General features: G+C 47.8%; 1 protein-coding gene across 1 annotated transcript; it reads left to right on the top strand.

The window, feature by feature from the left end:
- Positions 1-492: 492 nt before the first annotated feature.
- LOC120690113 (MFP1 attachment factor 1-like) lies at positions 493-2,051 on the top strand. The gene is made up of 3 exons (XM_039972638.1): positions 493-1,650; positions 1,736-1,867; positions 1,990-2,051. Exons 1-2 carry the CDS (start codon positions 1,279-1,281, stop codon positions 1,823-1,825), a joined length of 462 nt encoding a protein of 153 aa, XP_039828572.1. The 5' UTR covers positions 493-1,278; the 3' UTR covers positions 1,826-1,867; positions 1,990-2,051.
- The last annotated feature ends 18,526 nt before the right edge of the window (positions 2,052-20,577 follow it).

Genomic DNA, 20,577 nt, shown 5'->3' with positions numbered 1-20,577 from the left:
TAAATCTCCCGCTATAGCTTCCACTATGACCCGCTATAGCTATTTGAGGTATAGTTCCGCTATTTGAACTCGTGTGTATTTTAGCCGCTATAGCCCGCTATAGCCTTATTTAGTCCGCTATTAGCTATTTTTTGAGTCCAACCGCTAAACCCCTTAGCCCGCTATTTAAAACCATGATAATAACCCTACTGAACCAAAAGGGACGCTGTGGAGACCTCTCCACTGTTCTGCCAATTCCATTTACCCACGTGTCTCTTGCTTGCCAATTTTTTTATTTGATAATCCTGCCAATTTTTTTTGCTTCCTTGCGTGCGTGTCTCTTGCCTGGCAATTTTTTTTGCTTCCTGCATTCTGCGTGTACGACACGTCCCCCATGTTAGCCTAGGCCCTAGGCTGCTGCTCGTCGCCGTTCTGCGTCTATTTTGGGCCCTCTTTTTTCCCCTGGTCCGTTGGTTGCGTCCTCGGTGCCTCTGCGTTGTTTCGGCCTGTTTTCGTTGCTGCTCCTGGCCTGTGGCCTGCTCCATAATCGCGTACCTCCTATGCCACATCACCTTTGCGTCATTTTCTCGATTCCATCGGCTCCATCGCTGTCGTACACCGCTCGCGGCAGAAGGGAGGTCCACACGTGAGACCTGCGCGTTGTCCTTGTCCACGGACCAAATCGTCTTCACCTCATTCGTCGCGTCTTGCCTCGCGCCCTCGCCTCGCTGCCATCGCCTCCTCCATCTCGCAGTCGCAGCGCCGTCACCGGCCTCCTCCGAGCCGGCCCTTCGGCTCCATCCCATGGCCCTCCTCCCCGTTAGCGGTGAAGAAGGCTCGATGCCGTGGCCGTGTAGAAGGCATCAGATTTGTCGCCGGTGGCACAGGAAGGGCAGCCACCGGTGCTCGCTCAGCGCCTACCCCTTCGACGGCTTCGCTGTAGCCCGTCGCTGCCCCCGCAGGCAGCGGCGTCCGGGCTCGCAGTGGCGTCGCGCCTCCGGTCCGCGCTTTCTGCATCGTCTCCACGAGTCCCGATTGGGCGGCCCGTGTCGAACAAGCTGCCCATCTTCCTGCAGCATGGAGCGACCCTCCCCAAGCCAGTGCCGCTCGAGCAGCAAGCCATGGTGGGCTCTCTAGAAGGACACTCACAACAAGCTGGAGGACGCTCCCAACGCCGCAGCCAAGGGCACCCAGCCCGCGCCCCCCGAGGGATCCGCCGACGCCGCCCAGCCGGCCTCCATCGCGAAGGCCGCGGAGGCGCTGCTCCCATCGCTCATCATCTGGCCGCCGTCACAGCGCATGCGCGAAGCCGTCATGCGCCGCATCGTGCAAACAGTCGCCGCGCCCAGCGTCCTCTCCCGGCGCTACGGCACTGTCCCGGAGCCTGAGGCTGAGCGTGCCGCCGCCGCCGTCCAGGCCGAGGCCTTCGCCGTCGCCTCCAAGTCCGCCGCCGGCGCGTCCCCGGCCTTCGTCAAGGAGGGGATAGAGGTCCTCCAGACGTTGTATTCCAGGGAGGTCAGCTGCCGCCTCCTCGAGCTCGCCAAGTCCCGGTCCGCCGCCGCCGTGGCGCCAACCGCCGAGGCCAGCACGCAGGAGGTGGAGGAATCGTCGGTGACCGTCTCCGCCGCCCGACCGTCGTCTAAAGGTGACGGGTCCATATCACCGCTACATGTATACTACTCTCTGTTAATTGCATCTAAGCTTCTTTTTTTGCTCTTCGATAAGCTGGACAATCACTAGCCATTTAATTTTGTAGTTACCTACTGATAAATCTAGAGCTACTAAAACAAATCTCCGGATATCCGTCATTGGTCCTCGGTTGGTAATATCTGGAGCTCCAGGTTAATGCTCACGCCGTGCCCATAGGTTGTTGGAAAAATAGACAACTGTAAGTTTAAATTCCGAACTAGATTTATCATGACGAGAATTAAACCTAGCATGCATGACTCTAACATACTAGACAGTACGTATATCATAAACATGATCTCAGAAAACATGATTATGAAACAGATCTGATCACAAAATACGTACTGTGCGGGAGCCGCCGGGAAGACAAAAGGCGCAGACGAGACGAAGACGGTCCTTCGAACGGAGCGCAGCAACCGGCATTGCAGACGACGGTACGCCGCAGCTCCTGACTTGGACGGAGGACGAGCCGTGGCGAAGAAGATGAGCAGTCGCTCTTAGCGCTTCCCAAAAACCTTATTCGCCCTCTCCCAGTGCAGGATCACAAGAGCGAGCGGTTCCGGAGACCTTCTCTCCCGTTCGCCGGTGCACGCCGGCGCTCGGGATGGAGAAGACTACGGTGGCGGTGCAGCAACGAGAGGAGGCAAAACCCTAACTCAGATTAGATCTTGTTATGAATTCCCAAACCTTGGGGACTCCACGTATAGCGATCTATGGTGCACTTTTTCCATGAGGGATGTGGTCCGTATTTAAAGGGAGAAAGACCCCCTACACCCTCGTCCATTAGTAATACGAGACTAATAGATGGTGTACCTCCTCTTAGTGCTAATGGGTCTTTGAGATTTATTAGGATTATTTATATGGGCCAAGCCCATAAATCTAACAATCTCCCACCAGATCTCAAATACCCATTTATAGATTTTGCCTGTTTCTCACTACTGTTTGATATATCAGTGTTTTAGTGAGGACTGTTAAGTTGAACTCTCACCTAGAGCTTCAAGCTACACTTATTCACAACTTGAATAATAGACTACGCCTTGAATTGCAAGTTTGGTGTGAACAAGTTTCACTCAAAGTCATAACCAGTACATGGCTGCCAGTAGCCTTCTCCGCGGGTGGAGCATATACGTCGTACTCCCTGGTCTCTTCATTTGTTTACTAGAGATCACCCAAATCTCACAGACTGCGACGTTAGACAGTCAGACTCATATAGGTGTGTTCTTTCAAGAATGCTCTGTAGGACAACACCTTTGCTCATTAGAGCCAATAGAAACACATTAAGGCAAATAGCCAACCTGCCTTACAGCAACTGATAGTATTGCATCTTTTCTTAGAGAGGGTTTAACCATTACTCTCCTCAGTTCACATCAGCTTGTTCTCCCCAAGTCCTAATTCACGAGATCTCCGATCACATAGGTTGGGTTACCACTGTGGCAACTTATACGGGTCTCATACACATCTCCCTTGATGCACTATCTATCACATTCCGTGATAATCCTTTTGTAAAGGGATATACCAGGTTTTTGTCTGTTTGAATATAAGTCACACTTATCACTCCGGAGTTTCTCAACTTCCTGACAGACTTCAGTCGTCTTTTAACATGTCTTGATGCCTTTGCATTATCCTTAGAACTATTCACTTTAATTATCACTGTTTGATTGTCACAGTTCATAAGGATGGCCGGCACTGGTTTCTCAACCACAGGCAAGTCCATCAAGAGCTCATGCCTCAACAGTGGCTGTGTCCAAAGCAGTAAGTTCTGCTTCTATGGTTGACTGCGTCAAAATGGTCTGTTTGCAATACCTCCATGATATCGCACCACCTCCAAGGGTAAACACATACCCACTCGTGGCATATAGCTCATCAGCGTCAGATATCCAGTTTGAATCACTATATCCCTCAAGCACAGCAGGGTGCACAGAATAGTGAATCCCATAACTCATAGTACCTGCTAGATAGCGCATAACCCTTTCAAGTGCATGCCAATGATCAGTACCCGGGTTTGACATGAACCCGCTCAATTTGCTCACAGCAAAAGATATGTCGGGTCTCGTTGCACTAGCTAAGTACATGAGTGAACCAATAATCTGCGAATATCTCAGTTGATCTTTGACAATTTTTCTGTTCTTTCGCAACATCACACTAGGGTCATAAGGTGTTGGAGAAGGCTTGCTGTCGATATAGTCAAAACGGCTCAAGACCTTTTCCACATAATGGGATTGTGAAAGAGTAATCCCATTCTCAACCTTAATAAGCTTGATGTTAAGGATAACATCAGCTTCTCCTAGATCCTTCATATCAAAGCTCTTTAAAAGAAAGGACTTGACCTCATTGATCACATCAATGTTTGTGCCAAAGATCAGTATGTCGTCCACATACAAGCATAATATCACTCCTCCACCCCCACCATAGCGATAGTACACACATCTATCAGCCTCATTAATGACAAAGCCCGCAGAAGTTAAAGTTCTGTCGAACTTCTCATGCCATTGTTTAGATGCTTGTTTCAACCCATACAAAGACTTCAAAAGCTTACACACCTTGTTTTCTTGACCTTTCATTACAAATCCATCAGGCTGATCCATGTAGATCTCCTCATCCAACTCTCCATTTAGGAAAGCTGTCTTAACATCCATATGATGAATGATAAGACCATATGAGGCGGCCAAGGAAATTAATGCTTGAATAGTGGTCAATCTAGCGACATGTGAATAAATATCAAAGAAGTCTTCGCCTTCCTTTTGTGTGTACCCTTTAGCAACAAGTCGAGCCTTGTACTTGTCAACAGTACCGTCAAGCTTAATCTTCTTCTTGAATATCCACTTACATCCTACTGGCTTGCAACCATAGGGTCATTCAGTGAGCTCCCATGTTCCATTAGAAAGAATTGAGTCCATCTCACTTTGGACTGCTTCTTTCCAATCATCTGCATCTGAAGATGCATATGCCTCTGCAATGGACGTGGGAGTATTGTCCACAAGGTACACAGTGAAATCGTCACCAAAGGATTTTACAATCCTTTGTCTCTTGCTCCTTCTAGGAGCTTCACTGTCATCCTTCTCTAGGACATGCTCATGTTCATCGGATTGTTCAGAAGACTCGATAGGTACTGCAGGTTGAGGAGTTATCTCTGTCGAAAATCTAGAATTGCTATGTATATCTTTCATAGGAAAAATATTCTCAAAAAATGTTGCATCACGAGATTCCATAATAGTATCAACATGCACATCTGGTATCTCAGATTTAACCACTAAGAATCTATAAGCAATGCTCCTCTGAGCATATCCTAGAAAGACACAATCCACTGTCTTAGGTCCCAACTTGCGCTTCTTTGGAATAGGCACAATAACTTTCGCTAAGCACCCCCACGTGCGCAGATAAGAAAGCGATGGTTTTCTCCCATTCCACATCTCATATAGAGTTTGATCTTGATTCTTGTTTGGAACTTTATTCAAGACATGACACGAAGTCAATACAGCCTCCCCCCACCATGCCTTAGAAAGACCAGCTGTGTCTAATATGGAGTTAACCAAGTCAGTCACCGTGCGGTTTTTCCACTCAAAAGGTTTGGATCCCTAAGACTTAGGCACCAAACAAGGTATCGGGGAATTTGGATGGCTTGACAAGGTTTGGGATGCATGAGTAGGGATGCATCATGCAAAGTTGAATTAAAGCCAAGTTGTGGATTAAAGATTAGTGACCCAAATTCCCCTCCCCTACATATGAGGTAATGGGCAAGGTAAAAGGATGATCTCAAATTCATTTCATATCCTTCATGCATCATTGTAGCTCAATGCCTCTCTAGGATTGTATGATCTTATCTTTACTATTGGTATCTTTCATTTGATATACTTTCCTAGAAATTTCATATGGTAGTTTGCTTGTACTAATAATTTTTCTTGAAACATTCTACATGAGCTTAATCTTGGTGTAAAATGCACCACTTTTGCATGGCACATGCACTTCAAAATGGTACCACCTTCCACAAATAAAATCTTACAAGTGGTATCTAAAAATCAACAAAGGTATGTTGTTTCAATTGGTGCCATGTTTTTCAAGTTGTAGAGTTTGATCCCCAATATGTGAAATACAAGTGCATACATTGGTTAGGTGATTCAAACACTATTGCACATATTTAGGGGGAGCTAACTCTATAGCTTGTGTTTTTTTGACTAACATGCTTTCAAAGTGATATTTGTTGTAGTCACACTCCTTTAGTCCATATGGTAATACACTCAATCCTTCGATATCAAGATGATGCACATTGCAATTAACCTTTCATTTGGTATCAATGGATCAAGAAAGATTGGACAAGGGAAGAAGACCGAGTCATAACTCCCAAAGGTTAAAGAGATAAATGATATAGGGAGGCATGACTAGGTAAAACACATCTCACCAAGTTAATTCATTTTGCTACTAATGCTCTTTGTTGCTAGTGGTTATGAAGCTTTTAGGTGTTTGATGACAAAGGGGGAGGAATGGAAAATGCAATGCAAAAGGTTGCATGGTGATAGAGTGAGGTACTTAGTCAATGTGGGGGAGAAGTGCAATTTGATGATCCCATGGTACAAAAAAATTTTCTTTGCTCATATGGTTCAAACCACACACAAGCCATTGTTCTACAATTGGTATCAATTTCAAATACAGGTGGCTTTTAAAATGAGCATTGAAATGTCATCCGAGCAAGCTAAGTAGTTTCTATCTTTTCAAATTGGTATCAATTTCATATCCTTACAATTCATCTTGCTTGCTTTGGTTGTGTTGTCATCAATCACCAAAAAGGGGGAGATTGTAGCGAAAATTGCCTCTCATGCCATATTTCAATATAATGTTTTGGTGATTGATATAGACAACACAACACTTGGACTAATATGATTATTAAGATGATCATTCTCAGGCTTTTAGGTTCAAGTGGTGACAAAGAGAAGATAGGCGTAGCTAGAACCGAAGGGCCTCCCCAAAGGACAAGAATCGAAGAGACCGTGAAGAAATCCAAGTCAGAAAGTTCAAAACAGAGACAATTTACTATCACCGGTAAAACAACGATAGGAAAATTGTACTCACCGGTGCAATGGGCTCAGTGGAGACCAAGTCAGCAGAGTGCACCGGTTGAACCGACGACGGGAAAAATGAAGGCATCGGTGCAACGGACCCAGAGGCTGAGGGTAGGGTTTAGCACCGGTTTAATCCGACGATGCTCAAATTTGAGCGTCGGTGCAGTTGTCCAGAAACTCCATTTTTCGGGGGTTTCTGAGTTTGCACTCACCGGTTAAACCGACGGTGATTTCAAGAGCGTCGGTCGATTGATCAAGTAGCCGTTGGAAGACTGTAACGGCTAGAAGAAGGGAAAGTACACTCACCGGTTGATCCGGTGTTGACAAAACTGGAGCATCGGTTTAACCGACGATAAGAATTTTTGTCAGCATTTCCCAACGACTCTTTTGGGGTGTGTGGCCATATATACCCCCAAGGCCGGGTCATTTGAGGTTGCTGGAAACTATGCAAGCATAAAAGAGTTAAAGATCAACTCCAACCACCATAGAGCTTCATTGTACATCATATAGGCTTAAGCACACTTGTGATAGTGTTTAGTGCTTGATTAGGCTTAGTTCTTGATAGAACTATCTTGAGTGAAAGTCTTGCTGCAGCAAGCATCTTGTGTACTCGTCGTGGGACCCTCCGACTTGGTGTGGAGTGGCAACGACACTTTGTGCGGGGAAGGAGACCCCTCTTGATGAGAAGCTCCTATAGTGAAGACGGTGCCGTGGGTGACGCTTCGAGAGAGATGGTGGCGGTGGCCTTGTCTTGGTGACTTGGGGTCACTTAGCCTTTGCTTGCCGGGAGCCTTGGTGGCGAACGCAAGACGGTGATCGAGCGGAGAGACTCGGCATCACACTTGTTCGTGTTGGACAAGTGGCCGTGGACGTAGGGAGGGACTTGGTGTCCTAACCGAACCACGTTAAATCATGTGTTTTGGTGTCTTCACGGGAGTTTGCAGATTCTCTCCCTTACCTCTTTACTTACCATATTACGTTTCCGCATTTACTCTATCTTCGTGCCTTTACTTTCCTAGTTAGTTTGATTAGGATTGGCTATAGGTTGCAAGTCTTTTAGGGGTAAGTAGAGAGTAGCATAGATAAACCTTAGTCATAACTAGCATGTGTAGGACGTGTTAGGTTTATCTTATGCAAATAGATTGAGCCCTAGGATAGAAACCGATTAGCGACCCTATTCACCCCCTCCCCCTCTAGGGTCGGACACCCTGGTGATCCTTACACATATCTAGTGCAAACATGGTAAAGCATATAATAACATTACAAGTAATCATAACCATATATCATTCATATTTCATCTCATTTCTACGATGTGACGCAGTCGATCAAGGTGCCCATGTCCGAGAGCGACTGACGGCGAATCGATTCGATTTAACCTTGCAAGGTGGACCTAACCAACACGGCACGCAAAAGCCCCGTCGGACCCCACGCACCAACCTTTCCCCTCCCTGCCTCGAACTACAGAACCGCCCCACCTGCATATAGTCAGCCGAGCCCTACGAGAGACCACCAAAAGTAAACTCATGCATCACAATTCTCCGCGGCCACTCGACTTGCCCTAAGGGGTGGGTAGAAGTTCTATACTTTCGAAGCAAGGTAGTACTCGGCTTACCGGTTTCGACTACCTCCGACTCCCGGCATGAGGTTAGTATAATTCAAACATGATCAGCATGGCCAACAACGGTACGGTCCTTAACCGACACAGACGGGGCTACACTTTTCCCGCCCGGTCTCAAGTTCTATCTTTCTTTTCATTCCAAGATTAGTATCTCATATATGGAAACTTAAAATATCCTATATCTCGCGAGTAACTGGGAATTACTCGACTTCTACCGAACCCTATTTAGCATAGCTCGTCTATCGTCTGACATATACTAGTATAGGACTCATGGTACCTAAGGGTTATGCATCTAAGGTTCCATTCAATTCCTATGACTTTAATGCACAAGAATATATATATATATATATATATATATATTATGTTGTATAATTTGAAATAAGGGTTATGCACCGAGGCTTGCCTTCGGGCCACTGCTCAGAGCTAGGGTCAGACGGGTCTTGGGCCGGGTTCTCACGCCTCTCCTCCTGGGCTTGCTCCGGCTGCTCCTGCGGTGCCGCAATCATCTCGTACACGACGTCATCAACTGCGGATGCTACACGAATGCATATGAAATGATTGGGTGCAACTCAAGCTATACAATCACTATACTTTTAAAAAGAAATGTCTTGCGGACTGCCCGCGCCCAAATGGCAGACCGTCCGTAGTACAATTCCGCAGACCCACCAGACCCAACTACGTCTCTGGACAAGCTTCAAAACTATAGGGCGGACTGTCCGCTCCAAAATAGCTGACCATCCGCGGTTCAACTCCGCAAAACCACCAGAGGCGACGACGCCTCTGGACAAATTTTAAACTCTACGGCGGACTATCCGGCCCTTCTTGGCGGACCGTCCGCAGTTCACTCAGCCCATCCACCAGAGACGACGACGTCTCTGGACAAAATTCTAGACTCTACGGTGAACTGTCCGCTCTCCAATAGCGGACTGTCCGCAGTTCAACCCTGCAAAACCCACCAGAGATAATATCGTCTCTGGACAAATTTCGAACTCTATGGTGGACTGTCCGCTCTACAATAGCGATCTGTTCGCAGTTCAATTCTATGAAACCATCAGAGACAACCACATCTCTGGACAACTTCTAACCTGACCTGCGGACTGTCCGGCCCTCCTAGGCGGACCGTCCGCGATTCCTGTCTTTTGACACCGCGCGCCGCCACCAGTGAGACCGGCGCGGCGACGCGGCGCGCCGTTCCCGCCGATGGTAGCCCGACCGACGGCGAGGCTAGCCCTACCCCATCTACTCAAAAAGGCGCACACGGGCATGGGTGACACGCGAGGAGAGATCAAGCCGAACCTAGTCGGCGATGTGCGGCCCATGGCGGTAAGAATGACTTCGTCGAAAACGTGCCTGGAAACAATGTGAATGTGGAGGAACGAGGGGAGCACAAGCATGAGTGGCTCACTTACAGTCAATTTGAGCCCTTGGACGAGAGAAACGTTGCACGGACGATGGAGTTCCACGGTGAGGTCGAGTTTGGGCGAAACTCGAACTGACGGCCGGGGAATCCGAGATTCCCGGCGAGGTGGGAGTTGTGGCGGTGCTTGGAGGGGTTGAAGAGGGAGCTAGGGAGGTGGTCAAGCTTCAGGTGCGGTGGATTTGAAATCCATGGAGGGGAGCTCGTGGAATCGGCCGGCGAACGGGAGTCGCTCAAGCATCGTCCATGGCGTCGGGAGGGAGAGGGAGTGAACCGAGGGAGAGAGAGAGCGAGAGAGTGGGCGGGGGTGGGTGAAGGGAAGGTGCGCGCCTTCAATGCGGCGTACAGGGACGGCCAGGGCAAGCTCGATGGTCGGCACGTGGCGGCGGCCGATGATCCTCAGTAACAGAGCAAGTGAAACAGAGTGCGTCGCGGACCGTCCGCCGCCCCAAGCGGACTGTCCGCGAGGCAGGATGTTACAATCCTTCCCCCTAAAAGAAATTTCGTCCCGAGATTTAGAGTGAAGTTGCTAATTGAAACGGGAGCGAAAAGTTAGGTACCTCGATAAGCTTGCAGCAACTCAGGACACTTGGATTGAACAAATTCTTCCGTCTCCCAAGTAGCTTCCCGCTCGGAGTGATTACTCCATTGTACTTTATAGAAATCACTGGTTTGATTCCGAGTGACCCTGGTCTTGTGATCCACAATTTTGATTGGATACTCGAGATAGACAAGATCGAGCTCCAGTTGCAATTTCTCTATGTCAATCACCTTTTCTGGAACACGGAGGCATTTCCGGAGCTGAGAGACATGGAAAATATTATGAACCGCGGATAATTGGGCAGGAAGTTCCAGGCGATATGCTACCGGCTCACACTGCTCAATGATAGGAAAATGCCCAACATAGCGAGGGGCGAGCTTTCCCTTCACTCCGAACCGTTGGACTCCTTTCATTGGAGATACCCACAAATAAACATAGTCTCCCACTTGGAACAAAACTGATTGACGTTTCTTGTCCGCATGGCTTTTCTGCCGGGATTGTGCTATATTCAAATTCTCCTGTATAAACCGGACTTGTTCTTCTGCCTCACTGACCATATCAGGGCCGAACACATTCCTTTTCCCGGCTTCTGACCAATTCACTGGAGTTCTACACCTCTATCCATATAGTGCCTCAAAAGGGGCCATTCTGATGCTTTCTTGATAACTGTTATTATAAGAAAATTCCGCTAACGGTAGGCATTCATCCCATTTCTTGCCATAAGAGAGCACACAAGCTCTAAGCATATCCTCCAGAATTTGATTGATTCGCTCAGTTTGACCATCGGTCTGTGGGTGATAAGCTGAGCTGCGAATAAGCTGTGTACCCAGAGATGCCTGCAAGTGTTCCCAGAAACGCGCAATGAAATGTGAGCCTCTGTCTGATATAATTGTCTTGGGTACACCATGAAGACTCACAATTCGAGCCATATATATCTCAGCATATTGGTGAGCTGAATAACGGGTCTTCACTGGAAGAAAATGAGCAAATTTAGTGAGGCGGTCAACGATAACCCAAATAGAGTCATATCCCTTTGACGTGGGAGGCAAACCAACAATGAAGTCCATACTAATATCTTCCCACTTCCACGAAGGGATATCCAACGGTTGTAGCATACCAGCAGGTCTGAGATGACTTGCTTTGACTCTTCGACAGATATCGCACTCGGACACATATTTGGCGACCTCACGTTTTATCCTGGTCCACCAGAATCGCTGCCTGAGATCTTGGTACATTTTATTATTGCCCGGATGAATGGAATACCTAAAAAGGTGAGCCTCATCAAGAATTTGTTTCCAAAGTTCTAAATTCTTAGGTACCACCAGCCGGTTCTTAAATCATAAAACACCATCGCCATCTAAATGGAAACATGCCACTCGAGGGTCATTTTCTCTGAGCCTTTGCCTAATTTTTTCCATGCCAATATTTTCTTTCTGAGCTGCAATAACTTAATCTCGAAGAGTTGGAGTGAGAACAATGTTAGCAAGAGTACCCTCAGCTACAATAGCCAAATTCATCTTCTCTATTTCTTGACACAAAGTTTTATGCACAACTGTAGCTGAGACGCAGTTGCAACTTGCCTTGCGACTCAATGCATCGGCAACAACATTTGCCTTGCCCGGGTGGTAATGAATCTCCAAGTCATAATTCTTAATTAACTCTAACCACCGTCTCTTGCGCAAATTCAGCTCGCTCTGGGTGAAAATATATTTGAGACTCTTGTGGTTTGAATATATATGAATCGGATTACCCAGAAGATAATGTCGCCAGATTTTCAACGCATGGACCACTTCTGCTAGCTCCAAGTCATGAGTAGCATAATTCTCCTCATGCCTCCTGAGAGCTCGGGAAGCATAAGCAATCACTCGCTGATCTTGCATAAGGACACAACCAAGTCCCGTGCCTGTTGCATCACATTAAATGTCAAAGGCCGAGGAATATCGGCTAAACCAAAACAGGGATGAGTGCGCAGCCAAAACTCGTACCTGACGCATCACAATAAATATCAAAAGGCCGAGTAATGTCCGGCTGAGCCAAAACAGGGGCCGACGTCAATAACTTTCTCAAAGTCTGGAAAGCCTGTTCACATTTGTCATCCCAAACAAACTTCACCCCTTTCTTAAGCAATGCCGTCATGGGCCTAGCAATTTTGGAGAAGTCCGGTACAAACCGGCGATAATAACCTGCTAGTCCAAGAAAACTCCAGATCTCTGGAACGGAGGTAGGAGCATTCCAATTCAGGACATCCTGAATCTTGCTAGGATCAACAGAAATTCCATCCTTTGAAATGATATGGCCCAAGAATTGGACCTCCGTGAGCCAGAAAACACATTTACTGAATTTGGCATACAGCTTGTGTTCCCGCAGGCGCTGAAGCACAATGCGAAGATGCTCTGCATGCTCCTCTTCATTCTTAGAATATATAAGAATGTCGACAATGAAAACCACGACAAACTTATCTAGCTCGGGCATGAATACCGAGTTCATGAGATACATAAAATGAGCAGGGGCATTTGTTAGCCCAAAAGACATGATGATAACCAGAGCTCTAATTCATAAAGCCCATATCTGGTGGAGAAGGCTGTCTTGGGAATATCCTCAGCTCTAATTTTTATCTGATGATAACCAGAGCGGAGATCAATTTTTGAAAATACCCGAGCCCCGAATAGCTGATCAAACAGGATGTCAATTCGGGGGAGTGAGTATTTATTCTTAATTGTGACGGCATTCAAAAGTTTGTAGTCCACACACAACCTGAGGCTTTGAACTTTCTTTTTAACAAAGAGTGCAGGACAGCCCCAAGGCGAAGTGCTAGGACGGATATACCCCTTATCAAGTAATTCCTGCAGTTACTTCTTTAACTCGGCTAGTTCATTTGGTGGCATCCGATAACGTCTTCTGGAGATCTGTGCCGTTCCCGGTTGCAATTCAATGGCAAACTCCATGTTACGATCTGGGGGCATACCGGGTAAATCATCTAGAAATACATCCGAGTATTCACATACCACCGGTATGTCTGCTAGCTTCTTGCCCTCGGCGTGGTTCACCGTATGGACCAACGGGGCGGAGCTCATAAGACCCAAGGTCATCGAATCATAGATAGGAGAATTGATGTGCACAGATTGAGAAACAGTGTCAAGAACGACTTCGTGAACTTCCATCCAATTCATGCCAAGAATAATATCCATCTTCTGAGATGGCAACACTATAAGCTGAGTGGCAAAAACCCTCCCATGTAACTGCAAGGGCACTTGTCTAACAAGTTGATTAGTAATTAAGTGCCCCTCGGGTGAGTGAATATTATATGGTCTGGATATGCTTTCCACTTCCAATCCCAATCTACTTACACATCCCTTGCTAATAAATGTGTGAGATGCCCCCTAATCAAATAGCACAGTAACGGGGTGTCCGTTACTAGAGAACGTACCCGACATCACTGGTGCTCCCCCAGGGATGGCCTCGAAGGTGGTATAGTGCACCTGTCCTGGAAAGAAGTGAGCTACTTTCTGCTTCTGGCTCTATGAGCTTGATTGCTGGCCCTGCTTGGGTGGCATCGGGCAGTTACGTGCAAAGTGTCCCGGCTGCCCACAGTTGTAACAAGGAAACACAGTGAGGCGCACCCCCGGCTGCTGCACCCAGACCTTCTGCTCATTCTGCTGAGGAGCAGGAGGCCTGACGGTCCCCTGAGATTGTGTGTACTGAGGTGGCCGATAGCTCCACTGCTGCTGTGGCTGGTGCTGAAAGGGGTCTCGCTGTGGGCCCGATTGCACCAGGCAGAACCTCTGAGAAGCACTGCTAGAAGACCCCACTGCTGGCAACTTTCTCTTCTTCTCCACCTTGTGAGCTAGATGGACATTCTCCTGAATGATAGCTCCATTGACTAGCTCACTGAAAGTGTCAAACTTGATCATGGCCAGGCGATCTTGGAGCTTGTTGCTAAGCCCCTGCCGAAAACACGCCTGTTTCTTTTCATCAGTATCCACGTGATAATCGTCATACTAAGATAGTGTGTTGAAGGCCTGGGCATACTGCATCACACTATTATTACCCTGCTTCAAGGCTAAGAACTCCGTGAGTTTCCTTCCGATCACCCCTGCAGGGATGTGATGCGCCTTGAATGCTTCTTTAAATTGTGCACAGGTGAACCGGGTACCTTCAGGGAACATGGCCACGTGATTGTCCCACCAGGTACGTGCGGGACCCCTGAGCTGCTGGGCTGCAAATCCTGCCTTGTCCCCATCATTGTACGGGTACAGAGTGAACTTGAACTCAATGGTCCGGAGCCAGCTATCTGCTTCCAGTGGCTCATCTGCCTTGTGTAACAGTGGCGGTTGAGTGCTCAGAAACTGCTCATATCCGAGGACAGCGGGCTGGTGGTGATGTTCATGCCGCTGCGCTCTGCCCTGCTCCACAATCTCCCGGAGGAGTGCCGTCTGCTCATCGCGTCCGGTGAGCATGGCCGCAATGGCCTGGGCCAAATCAGAAGGGTTCGGTGGTCCAGCCATTCTGCATTCAACTAAAATGGGATTAGTTACATTATCTAAATTACATAAGAATAATCATGATAGGAACCAATTTCTCTTATTCATAAAAATTTGCAGAATGTGGAGCTTCATAATAATTGGATGATGCTTGCAGGCCGGGCCAGGCGGTTCAATCGGCTCAACCAGTCGGTCTGACCGGGCTACCCTGGTCTAGCCGAAAAATGTATGGCGGACCGTCCGGTGCAATATGGCAGACCGTCCGCTTTACAAGAATCCAGCTAACCGGACCGTCCGCTACTCTTTTTGCGGACTGTCCGCTTCACATTATATCTACCCAACCCAGTTCCAAACGGTTCTGTGTATTTTTCTTAACGGCCGGCGGACCGTCCGCATATCATGACCGGACCGTCCGCAAGACTCGATCAAACTTCTATATAGAATCTGCCCGGTCTCACCGACAACACTTTCGCAACGCCTATAAAATCCTACGACCCGAACTTCCTCTACAAAGGTCCTTAAGGCCTTAAACTCACACCTCTATCAACTCCTAAGTAAAAATCCCAAAACACTACAAAATGAGATGCATGCCTGCCCTACGCTCTTTCCAATAAAAATCTTTTATACTTTTGGAAAACTTTGAAATTAGTCATGCCCGTACCACCCTCGGTGCGTGTTTGCTCTGATACCAGCTGTGACGGAACCGCCAAATTATAACTCTCAATTAAGCGTAATGGCCGTCATTTGAACACATCGGGCATATTAGCTTAATGGTTTAATTTGACAGTCCTTTCTTAGCCCACGTCCCGATCGAAACAACACCGATAGTCTCACGCGAAGGTGAGCGCAGATGATACAAACACGACATATATTTGAAAATACAGCAATGTACACAAGACCTTGCCATAAGTTTTACAAACCAAATTTTAATACATACATAATTTACAAACCTTACATTACCGAAACTAAAGTTCGAGTAGAGAAAAGGGCCGGCAACTACCACAAGTGTACACCAGGTAGTTCCCTATCTAAACGTCTGGGTCCATAACCTCCCATCCCTCTGCGCCCCGTCTGATGAATTTGACACAGTAGGGACAGGAGTCTACGTCTGTGTGCCCTGAAAATAATGTATCAACAAAAGCCCTGAGCAACTAATACTCAGCAAGACTTACCCGACCAGTGGGTATAACTTAGCCCACATACCTAGACATGCAAAACTTTTTGGCTGGTAGTTAGTTTTGCGGAAAAAGCTAATAAAGTGAATCCTTATTTCCATATTTTAGCTCATGATTCTATATATCTTAACCATCATCTAATATTGGCATATCTAGAGCAAACATGGTAAAACATATAATAACATTACAAGTAATCATAACCATATATCATTCATATTTCATCTCATTTCTACGATGTGACGCAGTTGATCAAGCTGGCCATGTCCGAGAGCGACTGACGGCGAATCGATTCGATTTAAACTTGCAAGGTGGACCTAACCAACACGGCACGCAAAAGCCCCGTCGGACCCCACGCACCAACCTTCCCTCCCCGCCTCGAACTATAGAACCGCCCCACCTACATATAGTCAACCGAGCCCTACGAGAGATGACCAAAAGTAAACTCATGCATCCCAATTCTCCGCGGCCACTCGATTCGCTCTAAGGGGTGGGTAGAAGTTATGTACTTTCGAAGCAAGGCAGTACTCGGCTTACCAGTTTCGACTACCTCCTACTCCCGGCATGAGGTTAGTACAATTCAAACATGATCAGCAGGGTCAATAACGGTACAGTCCTTAACCGACACAGACGGAGCTACACTTTTCCCGCCCGGTCTCAAGTTCTATCTTTCTTTTCATTCCAAGATTAGTATCTCATATATGGAAACTTAAAATATCCTATATCTCACGAGTAATTGGGAATTACTCGACTTCTACCGAATCCTATTTAGCATAGCTCGTCTATCATCTGACATATACTAGTATAGGACTCATGGTACCTAAGGGTTATGCATATAAGGTTCCATTCAATTCCTATGACTTTAATGCACAAGAATATATATATATATATATATAATGTTGCATAATTTGAAATAAGGGTTATGAACCGGGGCTCGCCTTCGGGCTGCTGCTCAGAGCTAGGGTCAGACGGGCCTTGGGCCGGGTTCTCACGCCTCTCCTCCTGGGCTTGCTCCGGCTGCTCCTGCGGTGCCGCAATCACCTCGTACATGACGTCCTCAACTGCGGATGCTACACGAATGCATATGAAATGATTGGGTGCAACTCAACTATACAATCACTATACTTTTAAAAAGAAATGTATTGCGGACTGTCCGCGCCCAAATGGCGGACCGTCTGTTGTACAATTCCGCATACCCAGCAGACCCAACTACGTAGCAGACCCAACTACGTCTCTGGACAAACTTCAAAACTATAGGGCGGCTGTCCGCTCCAAAATAGCGGACCGTCCGCGGTTCAACTCCGCAAAACCACCAGAGGCGACGACGCCTCTGGACAAATTATAAACTCTACGGCGGACCGTCCGGCCCTCCTTGGCGGACCGTGCACAGTTCACTCAGCCCATCCACCAGAGACGACGACGTCTCTGGACAAAATTCTAGACTCTACGGCGGACTGTCCGCTCTCCAATAGCGGACTGTCCGCAGTTCAACCCTGCGAAACCCACCAGAGACAATATCGTCTCTGGTCAAATTTCGAACTCTCCGGCGGACTGTCCGCTCTCCAATAGCGTTCTGTCCGCAATTCAATTCTGCGAAACCATCAGAGACAACCACGTCTCTGGACAACTTCTAACCTGACCTGCGGACTGTCCGGCACTCCTAGGCGGACCGTCCGCGATTCCAGTCTTTTGGCACCGCGCGCCGCCACCAGTGAGACCGGCACGGCGACGCGGCGCGCCGTTCCCGCCGATGGTAGCCCGACCGACGGCGAGGCTAGCACTGCCCCATCTACTCGAAAAGGCGCATACGGGCATGGGTGACGCACGCGAGGAGATCAAGCCGAACCTAGTCGTCGACGTGTGGCCCGTGGCGGTAAGAATGACTTCGTCGAAAACGTGCGTGGAAACAATGTGAATGTGGAGGAACAAGGGGAGCACAAGCATGAGTGGCTCACTTACAGTCGATTTGAGCCCTTGGACGAGAGAAACGGTGCCCGGACGATGGAGTTCCACGGTGAGGTCGAGTTTGGGCGAAATTCGAACTGGCGGCCGGGGAATCCGAGATTCCCAGCGAGGTGGGGGTTGTGGCGGTGGTTGGAGGGGCTGCGGAGGGAGCTAGGGAGGTGGTTGAGCTTTAGGTGCGGTGGATTTGAAATCCATGGAGGGGGGCTCGCGGAATCGGCCGGCGAACGGGAGTCGCTCAAGCGTCGTCCATGGCGTTGGGAGGGAGATGGAGTGAACCGAGGGAGAGAGAGAGCGAGAGAGTGGGCGCGGGTGGGTGAAGGGAATGTGCGCGCCTTCAATGCGGCGTACGGAGACGGCTAGGGGAAGCTCGATGGCCGTCACGTGGCGGCGACCGACGATCCTCGGTCATGGAGCAGGGGAAACAGAGTACGTCGCGAACCTTCCGCCGCCCCAAGCGGACTGTCTGCGAGGCAGGATGTTACACCAATCATCCTAGTTCATCTGGGTGTGCAGCACTGGTCTTGTTCTAGCGCCCTCTCGCTTGCTGCACGCCAACATGGCCGATTCCTTCATGGAACTCCACTACCACAGGGGCCACAGGGCATTTCATTTTCCTCCCGGACTCGCGCGCGGCACGTGAATCTCCTCGTGACCTCGTGGGTTGGACCCCGTGGAGGAACGCGACGCTTGGAAAGGGACCTGTGGCCGGATATTTTCGCCGGCTTGGTCGTGCTCGTGCACTCGTGCCAAGCCTGCGCCGCGCAGCTGCCCAGCGCCCCAGCCCCCAGGACAGGCTCGTCCGGCCGGCCCCAGAAGGAGATGGAGTCTGGAGAGACGAGCAGAGCCGAGCCAAGAGCCAGTTTAGTTCCCGGCCCGAAAATTTTCGGTTTTCAGTCTGTTCCGAATTTCGCTAACTAAACGGCCCAACATCCGCACCGCGAAAATTTTCACCGCCCCAAATGCTACAGTGGCGCCGCACATACTGGCCAGTCCAACTTTGCATGTTTCCACACTGCATGCATGCATTGAATGCGGCTGCTGTGCAGCCCAAAATTTTTCGGCATCTAAACGCCTGCACCACTAAGGACCAAAAGTTTTTGGGTTGTACAGGAAATCTGGCAGTCCGAAAATTTTTAGGACTTTTTTGGAACTAAACGGCCCCCAAGAGCGCCGGCAAAACCATACACGGGCGGAAGACGCTCTAGGAGTAGGCGGTGCCCGAATTAGTAAAAAAACGGCACAACCGGGCCCACCGTCCTTATTCATAGGCAGCTAGTGCAGTGCCGGCCTAGCGAACAAGTACCAGCAGCAGCAAAAAAATGTCTGATTTATATTATTTCCTCCGTATTTTGTTACATAACGCTAGGATTATGCAGCTTGTTCAGATATTAAATATTTTAAAAATAAAAAGAGTTCCGAAGAAATGAAGAAGAGTTAAAAAAACAGGGGTAAAAACCCGCGTTACGAACTATTTTTTTTATTTTAGAAAACATAACCTTAATTGGTTATTCATAGCAAATACACGAGGTATGAGGGGGCGCACCGTTGAATCAGCCACGTTTTCTTACGTGGTCCTCATTACACAACTAGTAAAATAGTACATTCCGTAGTACTTCCTCCATTCTAAAATATAGAGCATTCTAGGATTTAAAATTTATCTTTAAATATAAGACATTTTAGATTGAGATTGGATTCAATCATCTTAATTGTGCATTGTTTTCGGGTCTTTCTCAGTATAAAGACGTGCATGTAACCATGTAGAGGTGTATGTGGGGGATGTGCATGGAAAAATGACATGCTACCTTAATTAGCACATATTTAATGACCCAAATAGAGTTCCAATGTATAATAATTAGGAGTAGGAGAGTATTTTCTACAAAACCATAATCTATACTAAAAACTCTAAAATGCCTTACATTTCAGGACGGAGGAAGTACAAGCTAATCGATATGTTTGTTTGGCTATGACTGATGGCTAGTGCTGATTTATTATGAGACAACAGTACTACTGATTGGCGAGTAGCTGGTGGCTGATGCTAATTTAGTATGAGAGAATAGTACTGCTGGCTGGTTGGCTACCAAGACAACACAGCGAATATCCCGACACACCACACGATTATAAAAGAAATGTGTACGGTTGGGTTTACAGACCGTGCGCTTGTCCTGGCAACACAAGTGTGACGTGGAAGGGCCAATTATTAGCTTGTGCTCCAGACACAAGGAGAGGACGAGGCACCGGGAGAGATTTTTCATCAAGCAACGAAGACCCGAGACCGCTTCCAGATAAGAACAAAGCTCGGAGCTTTATGGAGAAGAAAGAAGAAAAACCTCGCAACGAGGACCACCACACCCGCAGAGCATGGGCCTGAATGCCTGGCTAGGCCGTGGGCTGGCCCAAGGCAGCCTAGGGTTTCCGCCATCCTTCCTTTCCTGGAGCTCAAACGATTTTCAGGCCCTTTATATCTTTACCCGTAAACCCGTAAACATAAAAAACATCACATCAAATATTTTGACACATGCATGAAGTACTAAATTAAGTCTATTTACAAAACTTTTTACATGGATGGGCTGTAAATCGCGAGACGAATCTAATGAGCCTACTTAATTCATGATTTGTAACAGTGATGCTACAGTAATCATCTGCTAATTATGGATTAATCATGAA

This window comes from Panicum virgatum, chromosome 9N (genome assembly GCF_016808335.1).
Source record: "Panicum virgatum strain AP13 chromosome 9N, P.virgatum_v5, whole genome shotgun sequence".
Lineage (NCBI taxonomy): Eukaryota > Viridiplantae > Streptophyta > Magnoliopsida > Poales > Poaceae > Panicum > Panicum virgatum.
The sequence above is the reverse complement of the archived record's forward strand: the minus strand, read 5'-3'. Positions and strand labels throughout refer to the sequence as shown.

Coding starts and splice junctions, on each gene's coding strand:
- LOC120690113 (XM_039972638.1), top strand. CDS start 1,279: ATGCGCGAAGCCGTCATGCGCCGCATCGTGCAAACAGTCGCCGCGCCC. Junction 1,651..1,735: donor GGTCCATATCACCGCTACAT/GTATACTACTCT, acceptor TTAATTTTGTAG/TTACCTACTGATAAATCTAG.